We start from the raw sequence: 11819 nt of genomic DNA, 5'->3' as shown, positions 1-11819 counted from the left end.
CCTGACCATTTATACGAAGAAAACTAGTATTCCACGTTTTTGTTGCGCCCTCTAGTGGAGAAGAAAATTGCAATGTGACAACTTACCCGTGATACAACTAGCCCCGGTCTCCCCTACTTCATGAGTCTGTACTTTTGTAATTTTTACTCTAATTTATACTACTTTATTATTATTTTTATTAAAAAAAAAATTAACACAAATAAACTTATATAAAAGAGTGTGAGTACTTTTGCCACTTCATTTTTTGCTCTCATTCAATTGGGCGGGTGCCTAAATTCTTGTATCATTTACAAGGTTTCACACGCACACACACCTCATATTTTCTGCTGGTGATCTGGTATTGCAGCTCAAACTTCTCGGCTTCCAGCTCTTGCATCCACTCCCACAGCTCCTTAGCTTTCGCTCTGTGAGTCACCAAAGTAAACAAACAAACAATGTGCTTTTGTTCTTTTTCGGGATTGGCCCGCATGCAGATAACACAATCTATTTTTTTTTCCACACACTTGAGCTGCTCCTGATTCAAGTGGTCAATATCCAGAGACTTGCGTCTTTCGCTCAGGAATTTCTTTTTCTTCTCCCTCTCCGTCTGCTTCTTGCCGCTGCGTTTCTCTGTCTGCGGGAAAAATCAGGTCCATTTTATTTCTATAGTGCCATTTCACGACGTGTTATCTCGAGGAACTTTTACGCTTATACAGCTTTTTCTGCAAGGGCAACCTCTTTCTCACCAGTTTCTGCATGTAGCCTCCAAAGTGCAAACTGGTCAGAGTTTTCTTCTTCTTGGCGTCCTCCTCGGCTCTTTTCTTGGCCTCCTCTTCTTCTTTACGAGTGCGCTCCTCCTGAACAGACAAGACAGTACGCTTCGTTTTTTTTTGCTACCTTAGACACACAACTGAAATGCACACATTGCTGAAATGCTCTCACACATGCTACTCATTTATTTGCAAATTTTCACACACTAATTAAATGCTCTCACATTCAATATATACTGTATATTTTTTAACTTAGTTACACTGCTGAAACATTCTTAAACACACATTATTGAAATGCTCTCATATACACCACTGAAACACTTTCATACAGATACTACTGAAAAGCTCACATACACACTTTCACACACTTCACTTTTTTTTTGCTACCTTAGACACACAACGGAAACACTCACACACACTGTTGATATGCTCTCACACTGTTACTCATTTTTTTTTACACACTAATTTATTGCTCTCGCATTCAATACTTTAAAACTCAGTTACACTGCAGAAGCACTTTTAAACACACTACTGAAATGCTCTCGTATATACTACTGAAACACTCTCACACATACTACTGAAAAGCTCTCATACACACTTTCACATGCTTTATTTTTTGCTACCTTAGAAACACACCAAAAAATCACAAATACTTCTGAAATGCTCTCACACATGCTACTCAATTATTTTTGCTAATTTCCACACACTATTTAAATGCTCTCGCATGCAATAACTATTTTGTAACTCGCACACTAATTAATTGCTCTCACATGCAATACTTTAAAACCCAGTTACACTGCAGAAGCATTTTTGAACACACTACTGAAATGCTCTTGTATATACTACTGAAACACTCTCACACATACTCCTAAAAAGCTCTCATCCACACTTTCACATACTTCATTTTTTTGCTACCTTAGAAACACAACAAAAGACTCTGAAATGCTCTCACACATGCTACTTAATTATTTTTGCTAATTTCCACACACTATTTAAATGCGCTTACATGCAATTATTATTTTGTAACTCACATACACTGCAAAAACATTCTTAAACACACACTACTGAAATGCTCTCACACACCACTGAAACACATATACAGTACTATTGAAATGCTTTCACACGTGCTACTGAACTTCTTGATACTTAAATTGTAGATTTCATACCCATAAATGAAAGACTCTCACTCTACAACTGCAATGTTGCCATACACACTACTGAAATACTCTCATATAAACTGCAAAATTGCTCTCACACACACTACCAAAATACTGAAATCCAACACAAGTCTTCTCACTGAAATGCGCTGACATGTTTTAGTAGCGTGTATGAGAGTTTCAGTTGTGTATCTGAGAAGTAATCCTGAATTAGGTTCTTGATTTTATCATGTTTACCTCCAAACGTTTCTGTCGCTCCTTCTCTCGCTCGCTGCAGATTCTTTGTTGCTCTGCACGCTCAGAACGGCGCTTCTCCTGCACGCAAAGCAATCCCCTCTTGAGGCATCTTCAACACGCTTGGTTTGTGCGCGACTGGTTTAAGGGGACTCACTATCCTCTCCTTAAGATGGATGATGTCCTCTTCTTCCTTCTTTCTGCTCTCAAAATGAACTTCAATCAAAGTTTGAAGCTCCATCAGGTCCTTCTCCATCCGTTTGCGATGTATGTCCTTATAAGGAAACAATATGGGGACACCCGTTGTTTTTTTTCACGTAGGAGAAGAATGAATACAAAAATCTCTATTTATAAAAAATAAATGAATTAAATAAAAACAAAGTTGTGCTTGTACAAACAAATAATAATACTAACTGAATCAATACATTAGAATTCTTCTATTGTTTATTCATGTTGACACTTTTTTTGTGCAACTCTTGTGCATTTAATCCTAAAATTGTCTGGGTGTACTTAATAGTTGCATAATAAACCCCTCCAGCAGAAATGTATGCACTGCCTAGGCCATAACTCACGTCAAAATCAACTTTCTCGCCATCTGGAATCTTGGGCGGGATGAGGTTAGGCATCATAAACGGCCTAAAGATAAAAACAGATGAAAGTTGTGGTTTTTTTTCTTCCTTTTCCCCTTAAAGTTGTATTGTAGCATCCGATAAAAGGAAATGAAGGTTGCTTACTTGAACTTTGGTTTGTTTTCCTCTGTTGAGAAGCAACAGCATGTAACAAGAGGAAAGACGAGAGTGAGCGTGAACACGTGAGACTCGGCCAAATGTGTTTCCCAGAAAGTTGGTGGAAGAGACAAACGTGAACTCATTGACGGTGTCACTTTTACCTTCTCCTTCGTCCGCATCGCCGTCTGGAAGCAAAGCACAATGCGCGTCAAAACTAAAATGGCCGAGTCAGAGCAAATGAAGAGAAGAGCACACAGACAGTGAGTAACAATTTGCTCGTCTGTGTTGAGGTCACAAAACTAGCTGTTGCGGGGTGGCGGCTAGCTGAAAATGCATCTTTCTTTTGGATAGTCAGCTGGTGTGGCCACTTTAGAGTGCCTCGTTGTTGCGGTGTGGAGAAGGGATTTTTGCTAGAGGGGCAGATTACAAACGTGTCCTCTATTACAGTTGACTCGGCACCTGTAGATTTACTCATTTGCAGATTATTTTGTTTTTACAATTGTAATTTTTTGGGTGTGTGTTTTTTTGTTTTTAGTGAGGGGTTGTTTTTGGGGGTAGATTTGGGTTTGTTTGTTTTTTCATGGAAAATGTTTCTGGAAAGTGTATCAACATATTTTAAATAATTTTGGGGATCTACTTAAAAATAAATCAACTATACAAAGATTTTCTCAATGTTTTCTTGTGTGTGGGGGGGGATTTTGTTTTTTGTTTTTTTGGGGGGCACAAACACCTATTTTTCATGGAAAATGTTTCTGGAGGGTTTATCAGCACATTTTAAATAATTTTGAGGATTTACTAAAAAAAAAAAAATAATAATCAATTATACACAGATTTTCGGTATTCATAAACCAGCCCTGGCCTTATCCTCTGCCAATATTAGGGTTCCACTGTTTATATAACCTGTATATATATATAAAAGCCATTTCTTTCACTAATGTTCGATTTGCTCTTCAGCAGTTTTGTGCTATCCTTGAATTGTAATTCTTATGCATGAGAGCCTTTTGACCATAAAATAAATAAATAAAATCACCATTTCTAGTTATTTGTATGTTAAAAGTTCAAACCATTTGTTGTTGAAGGCTGGATTATTTCATAAATGCATTATACAATGTATAATGAAAAATGAAAGATAATGAAAAAAAACGACATGCATGTATTTTGTCCATATTTAAAATGGCATTTTTGTCAAACATCTGGTTAGGAAGCGTGTCGTAACCACTTTTGAGATTTTATATTTTATACCGGCATTTTTTTTTTAATCATTCAAAATTAAAAACAATCATTTCTGTGATGCGTTCTAATTACAAGATAAAAATCTACATTGCGTAATGTTGAGATTCCTACTTAATTTTTTTTTTTGTCTCTGTAGTTTTTATCAGTTTTATTTTGAGTTTACTTTGAATCTTCTGAAAAGCGCTACAGATAAAATGTGTTCTTATCATTTACATACGTTCCGATCATTTACATGCACAGACTTTAACTTTCCTTTCAGTCTTGGAAGTTGCTTGTTATTCATTTTATATGTCAATAATTTAACTAAATAAATCTTTGGTTATCCAACATCCTGTTTTTTTCTTTTTTGGGAGGCGGCCCCCAAGTGGGTGTTGAAACACCCCTCACTGGCATGATATATAGTCAGCAGATTCGAATGATTAATAGTGACTAAAGTGGAGCCTCGGGGTTGGAAGGTGAGTGCGTGCGTGTGCGCTGACAAGGCGTAGACGCACGCACACACGCTCGTCAAGTCGCTGCGCTCTGTCACATACCAAAGTGATGCCTGGCCGGAATAACTCATGACTTTCTCAGCTACGTTCGGATCCACCAAAACACATGATCCATTTGTCTCATGACTTTTGTTTTATGAGTCCGCATTCATCCTGCACCTGGCGTTTCTCCTCTCATACCTTCTTCCTCTTCATCCTCCTCCTCCTCCTCCTCCTGCTCTTCTTCTGCGGGTTTGTCTGCTAGCAAGACAAAAAAAAAAAAAGTCACATATGAGTGAGAATCAAGGCAGTCGTGGCGTTGTGGAGCCAAAGCTAGCAAGTTTTCAACTGAGATCTTGAGTTGGCTATAATTACGTTTAGCAAGAAGCGAAATGAATTTGTCTTGTTACCGATCTTTTTTGGATTGTATTAGTCGGCTTGTATTAGAAGTTTGAATGTGTTTACAGTTGACTCGGTACCTGTAGATTTACTCATTTGCAGATTATTTTGTTTTTACAATTTTTTATTTTTTTTTGAATGTGTTTTTGTTTTTTATTTTTAGTGATTTCTTGAGGGGTTGTTTTGGGGGGTAGATTTGGGTTTGTTTGTTCTTTCATGGAAAATGTTCCTGGAAAGTGTATCAACATATTTTAAATAATTTTAATAATAATTATTATTAATATAATAATTTTAATAATAATAATAAATAATAATTTAAAAATAAATCAATTATACAAAGATGTTCTCAATGTTTTCTTGTGTGGGGGGTATTAGATTTTTTTTTTTGCGCACAAACACCTATTTTTCATGGAAAATGTCCATGTCCATGTTACCGATGACCAATCCATGTTTTTGGATTGTATTAGTATTGTATTATTATTATTTTTTTGGATTGTGTTTTTGTTTTTTGTTTTTAGTGATTTCTTGAGGGGTGTTTTTTGGGGGTAGATTTGCGTTTGTTTGTTTTTTCATGGAAAATGTTTCTGGAAAGTGTATCAACATATTTTAAATAATTTTAATAATAATTATTATTAATATAATAATTTTAATAATAATAACAATAAATAATTTAAAAATAAATCAATTATACAAAGATGTTCTCAATGTTTTCTTGTGTGGGGGGGATTAGATTTTTTTTTTTTGCGCACAAACACCTATTTTTCATGGAAAATGTCCATGTCCATGTCCATGTCACCGAGCTTTTTTGGATTGTATTAGTATTGTATTATTATTATTTTTTTGGATTGTGTTTTTGTTTTTTATTTTTAGTGATTTCTTGAGGGGTGTTTTTTGGGGGTAGATTTGGGTTTGTTTGTTCTTTCATGGAAAATGTTCCTGGAAAGTGTATCAACATATTTTAAATAATTTTAATAATAATTATTATTAATATAATAATTTTAATAATAATAATAAATAATAATTTAAAAATAAATCAATTATACAAAGATGTTCTCAATGTTTTCTTGTGTGGGGGGTATTAGATTTTTTTTTTTGCGCACAAACACCTATTTTTCATGGAAAATGTCCATGTCCATGTTACCGATGACCAATCCATGTTTTTGGATTGTATTAGTATTGTATTATTATTATTTTTTTGGATTGTGTTTTTGTTTTTTATTTTTAGTGATTTCTTGAGGGGTTGTTTTGGGGGGTAGATTTGGGTTTGTTTGTTCTTTCATGGAAAATGTTCCTGGAAAGTGTATCAACATATTTTAAATAATTTTAATAATAATTATTATTAATATAATAATTTTAATAATAATAATAATAATAATAAATACTTAAAAAATAAATCAATTATACAAAGATGTTCTCAATGTTTTCTTGTGTGGGGGGGATTAGATTTTTTTTTTTTGCGCACAAACACCTATTTTTCATTGAAAATGTCCATGTCCATGTCACCGAGCTTTTTTGGATTGTATTAGTATTGTATTTTTTTTTTTTTTTTGGATTGTGTTTTTGTTTTTTATTTTTAGTGATTTCTTGAGGGGTGTTTTTTGGGGGTACATTTGGGTTTGTTTGTTTTTTCATGGAAAATGTTTCTGGAAAGTGTATCAACATATTTTAAATAATTTTAATAATAATTATTATTAATATAATAATTTTAATAATAATAATAAATAATAATTTAAAAATAAATCAATTATACAAAGATGTTCTCAATGTTTTCTTGTGTGGGGGGTATTAGATTTTTTTTTTTGCGCACAAACACCTATTTTTCATGGAAAATGTCCATGTCCATGTTACCGATGACCAATCCATGTTTTTGGATTGTATTAGTATTGTATTATTATTATTTTTTTGGATTGTGTTTTTGTTTTTTATTTTTAGTGATTTCTTGAGGGGTTGTTTTGGGGGGTAGATTTGGGTTTGTTTGTTCTTTCATGGAAAATGTTCCTGGAAAGTGTATCAACATATTTTAAATAATTTTAATAATAATTATTATTAATATAATAATTTTAATAATAATAATAATAATAATAAATACTTAAAAAATAAATCAATTATACAAAGATGTTCTCAATGTTTTCTTGTGTGGGGGGGATTAGATTTTTTTTTTTTGCGCACAAACACCTATTTTTCATGGAAAATGTCCATGTCACCGAGCTTTTTTGGATTGTATTAGTATTGTATTATTATTATTTTTTTGGATTGTGTTTTTGTTTTTTATTTTTAGTGATTTCTTGAGGGGTGTTTTTTGGGGGTAGATTTGGGTTTGTTTGTTTTTTCATGGAAAATGTTTCTGGAAAGTGTATCAACATATTTTAAATAATTTTAATAATAATTATTATTAATATAATAATTTTAATAATAATAATAATAATAATAATAATAAATACTTAAAAAAATAAATCAATTATACAAAGATGTTCTCAATGTTTTCTTGTGTGGGGGGGATTAGATTTTTTTTTTTTGCGCACAAACACCTATTTTTCATGGAAAATGTCCATGTCCATGTCACCTAGCTTTTTTGGATTGTATTAGTATTGTATTATTTTTTTTTTTTTGGATTGTGTTTTTGTTTTTTATTTTTAGTGATTTCTTGAGGGGTGTTTTTTGGGGGTAGATTTGGGTTTGTTTGTTTTTTCATGGAAAATGTTTCTGGAAAGTGTATCAACATATTTTAAATAATTTTAATAATAATTATTATTAATATAATAATTTTAATAATAATAATAATAATAATAATAAATACTTAAAAAAATAAATCAATTATACAAAGATGTTCTCAATGTTTTCTTGTGTGGGGGGGATTAGATTTTTTTTTTTTGCGCACAAACACCTATTTTTCATGGAAAATGTCCATGTCCATGTCACCGAGCTTTTTTGGATTGTATTAGTATTGTATTATTTTTTTTTTTTTGGATTGTGTTTTTGTTTTTTATTTTTAGTGATTTCTTGAGGGGTGTTTTTTGGGGGTAGATTTGGGTTTGTTTGTTTTTTCATGGAAAATGTTTCTGGAAAGTGTATCAACATATTTTAAATAATTTTAATAATAATTATTATTAATATAATATAATAATTTTAATAATAATAATAAATAATTTAAAAAATAAATCAATTATACAAAGATTTTCTCAATGTTTTCTTGTGTGGGGGGGGATTCGATTTTTTTTTTTTTTTAAGGCACAAACACCTATTTTTCATGGAAAATGTCCATGTCCATGTTACCGAGCCTTTTTGGATTGAAGTCGGCTTGTATTAGAAGTGTGGGGGTGTGTTTATGTTTCTCCATGGAGCCCGGGAAAGAACAAAAAGTTCATCCCAAGGCAAGGTCGTTGGAAGCAGATAACAACAATGAGCTACCCAACTCTGGAATTTAAAGCACACAACACTCACAGCAAGTGATGTGCGTGTAAGCGGGTGCGTGTGTGTGTCAAATAGCTTTTCAAATATTGTCAAATTAATTAATATTTCTGCTCTCTTGACTCAAATGTTTATAAGAAGAAGCCTTATCAAGTCGTATTCATTCAGCCATTTCGGGTCTTCAAAAAAAATGCAAAACAGTACAAATCATTTGCCGTACCTTCCTCCTCCTCCTCTTCCTCCTCTGCTGCCTGCTCTTCCTCTACCTCCTCTTCCTCCTCTGAAGAAAGAACACGTTGACATGAAACTTTAACAACTGTGTTGCAGTTATGAACTCTGTCCATCCATTTTCCGTCAAGCTTATGCTTTTAACTCATTCACCGCCATTGACGACTATAGACGTCAAAAATTCATTTGAACTATTTCTTTTAGTTTCACATTTTTTGGGAGTGTGACAACCTAGATTTTTTTTTATTGTACATTAAAACGGATATAAAATTTGTGATTAATTGTGAGTTAACTATTGAAGATTAATTACAATTAAAAAAAATAATCGTCTGATGCCCCTAATTTTTAATAATCTTTTCTTTTTAATTAGGGGCATCATGCGATAATTTTTTTTAATTATAATTAATCATATGACTTCACTAGTTAACTCAAGTTTAATCATGAATTTTATATCTGTTCTAAATGTACAATGATTTTTTTTCCCCTAGGTTTTCATACTCTTGTTAACAAAAGTGGAAAAAAAATAAGTGAAGCTAATAGAAATAGTTCAAAAGAATTTTTGACGTCTATAGCCGTCAATGGCAGTGAATGAGTTAAACTGCTGGATCAAAAAAACACAGCAAATCTTGTTGCTTGAGTCACAAAGCAACCCAATTATGGGTGTTGTCTTGGACAAATAAAATTGGGTAACCAAGTAAGTTGTCAAGTTGACCCAGTAGGGCTATCAGGTCAATTAGTGAATTTTAAAGCAAAGATGGTGAAGCGCCATTTCGCTGTTGTGCTGCGCACGAATATGGAATAAGCTCCAGAAGTGAAGTCAGCCCAAAATGTCAATGTGTTTCAGTCAACATTTTGTTTTACTTTTAATGCTTTTCAAGAATTTTAAAGTCTGTCGATATGTTTAAATGTTGTCAATGTATGTTCTTTCAATCATTAAGCTACTTTTATGTTCTCTGCTTTGTTTCTGAATGTCGTCGTGTTGTGTTTTTTTGCTTGTTTGAAGCACATTGAGCAGCCTGGTGTATATGAAATGTGCTAGAAATAAAGTGACCTTGCTTTTTGGTAGATAAATGCTTCAATTTCTTGAGACATCAAATTAAAAGTGAGCCTGCAGTGTTTTTCAAATGTAGATTTTTGCGATTCGCCGAATCCTCTGTTTTAGTCATCTTTTATGTAGCATTGGAATTTTTCAGAATTGTGAAATAAATCATCCATGCTCATGAGACAAAGTGAGCGATCACTCTCATCCACTCCTTTGAATAGAGAAAACTTAGTGCATAGTACAGTAGTGTCATGTTACCGTATTAGGCCGTCATGTTTTGGGGAAAGAGTTTGTTTCAACTGCACACGGTTTGTTTTGCCAGCACATCATATTTTCATGATTGACGACGACTTTTCTTACCTTCCACCTCCCTGTGAAAATCAAAACACATTCATCACAGTTACGACGCGCATCCAAATCCGCATCGTGTGCTGTGCAAGCTGTAAATGGATGATGAAAGTACGGTACTTACTCTTCATACTCCTCCACCACCTCCTCGTTGTCCGACATGACCAGCGGTGACCTTGAACACACAAACAACCCCCCCCCCCCCCCCCCTCAGTTTATCCAGAAATGTTCATGTAGTCACAATTAAAAGTGCGACCTCGGCCTCTTTTTTGTAAGTTATGTGGCGTAATGGCGCGTGTGTGACGGCACCTGTGAAGCAGCGAAGCAAAGATCCTGTGAGGGAGCCTCAGGACGAGCACAAAAAGAATCCAAGTGGAAGGCTGCACCAGCTTTTCTTGTGTTATTAATAACTTTTAAGATAGCCGCCATTTTGGCTTTTCAGCATAACCAAATAAGGCGGAGTGTAAATGCAAACACACAATACACACACACACACGCCCTTCTTGGGCAAACCATCTGCTGACAAAACACAGACACAGAACTCTAATCTGCAGAGATAAGAGGTTGGTTAGTATGTCTAAAGTTAGACTGTTTAACTCATTCACTGCCATTGACGGTTATAGACGTCAAAAAATCATTTTAACTATTTCTATCAGTTTAAAAAAAATTCTACTTTTATTAACAAGAGTATGAAAACCTAGCTTTTTTTTTAATTGTACATTTAGAAGAGAAGTGAAGTTGAAATCATGCGATTAATCACTAGTAAAATTTTGAGTCGCCTGACAATTTTTCATTGTAATTAATTGCATGACTTCACTAGTTAACTCACAATTAATCACAAATTTGATATCTGTTCTAAATGTACATTTTCATACTCTTGTTAACAAAAGTGGGGGGAAATGTTAAACTAATAGAAATAGTTCAAATTAATTTTGGACGTTTATAGCCGTCAATGGCAGTAAATGAGTTAATTATAAAGGCTATTAAGAGCTGTGAGGCATTTGTTGTCGTTCATGACATTATAGTGTCTCCCCTAAAATTGGAATATAAATGCAAGCCATTTGATGCTAACAATAACTGTACAGTGCATGTTAGTAAGTAAATTATGATAAAAGGTTCATTTAAACTACTTTGAACACCGGAAAAATAGCATGTCTGTCCTCATTTCCGAAAATTTGACTTTACCATGATATATAATAATTCAAATTTTTCAGAAATGTTGTATTACCTAATTGTAGTATTTCTTATCACAACCACACTTAAGTTTATTTTCTTAAAATAAATAAAAAATGAATAACACAGTGGTGAGCAAACTTGCTGGTTTGGGATGTTTCCCTTCTCCAACAGACCTGATTCATATGATCAGCTTATCAGCAAACTCCTGTTTTGGTGATACCTCTAAAACCTGCAGTTTGTCCACCCCTGCCCTTGAAATTTTGGATTTGGACTTGGAAGTCAAGTTTGACCCCCATCTTAGCTTTGACAACCATATCAATCACATCTGCAAAACGTCCTTCTTTTACCTCCGCAATATTGCCAAACTTCGGCCACCACTCTCCCGTTCTGCTGCTGAGAGGCTTGTCCATGCCTTTGTCTCCTCCAGGTTGGTCTACTGTAACGCACTTCGGGCTCATCGGGATCCCCGGCAAAAGCCTACAAAGGCTTCAATATGTACAAAACAGCGAATACAAAATTCTCGAAACTGTTTTTTTTTTTTTGTGCTTTTGTTTTTATTATTAATTGTGCTGATCACTTTGAGATTTCTTTTAAAAATGTAAATTGCGTTAGTAATATTATTATCTGTGAGTCACGTGCAGCACAGG

At 33.8% G+C, this 11819-nt stretch overlaps 1 protein-coding gene across 8 annotated transcripts in view; it reads right to left on the bottom strand.

The window, feature by feature from the left end:
* The window catches only part of tnnt2a (troponin T type 2a (cardiac)), a 13439-nt gene extending 1620 nt beyond the window's left edge, over positions 1–11819 (bottom strand). For 3 of the 8 annotated variants that reach the window (XM_077568111.1, XM_077568155.1, XM_077568146.1), the window contains exons 1-10: positions 8599–8737; positions 4773–4832; positions 3030–3053; positions 2875–2896; positions 2713–2776; positions 2298–2414; positions 2144–2221; positions 726–836; positions 504–613; positions 314–404 (exon numbers count right to left, since the gene is read on the bottom strand). In XM_077568111.1, the coding sequence (XP_077424237.1) occupies positions 314–404; positions 504–613; positions 726–836; positions 2144–2221; positions 2298–2414; positions 2713–2776; positions 2875–2896; positions 3030–3053; positions 4773–4832; positions 8599–8722 (801 nt within the window). In that variant the 5' untranslated portion in view covers positions 8723–8737. Of the gene's footprint in view, positions 1–313; positions 405–503; positions 614–725; positions 837–2143; positions 2222–2297; positions 2415–2712; positions 2777–2874; positions 2897–3029; positions 3054–4772; positions 4833–8598; positions 8738–9906; positions 9929–10120; positions 10172–10305 lie in introns of those variants that run through there. The other 5 variants (XM_077568129.1, XM_077568120.1, XM_077568137.1 and 2 more) reach the window with 5 other exon arrangements.

The sequence above is a fragment of the Vanacampus margaritifer genome, chromosome 1 (assembly GCF_051991255.1).
Source record: "Vanacampus margaritifer isolate UIUO_Vmar chromosome 1, RoL_Vmar_1.0, whole genome shotgun sequence".
NCBI lineage: Eukaryota > Metazoa > Chordata > Actinopteri > Syngnathiformes > Syngnathidae > Vanacampus > Vanacampus margaritifer.
Note: the sequence above shows the minus strand (reverse complement) of the source record. Positions and strands in the feature narration are given on the sequence as shown.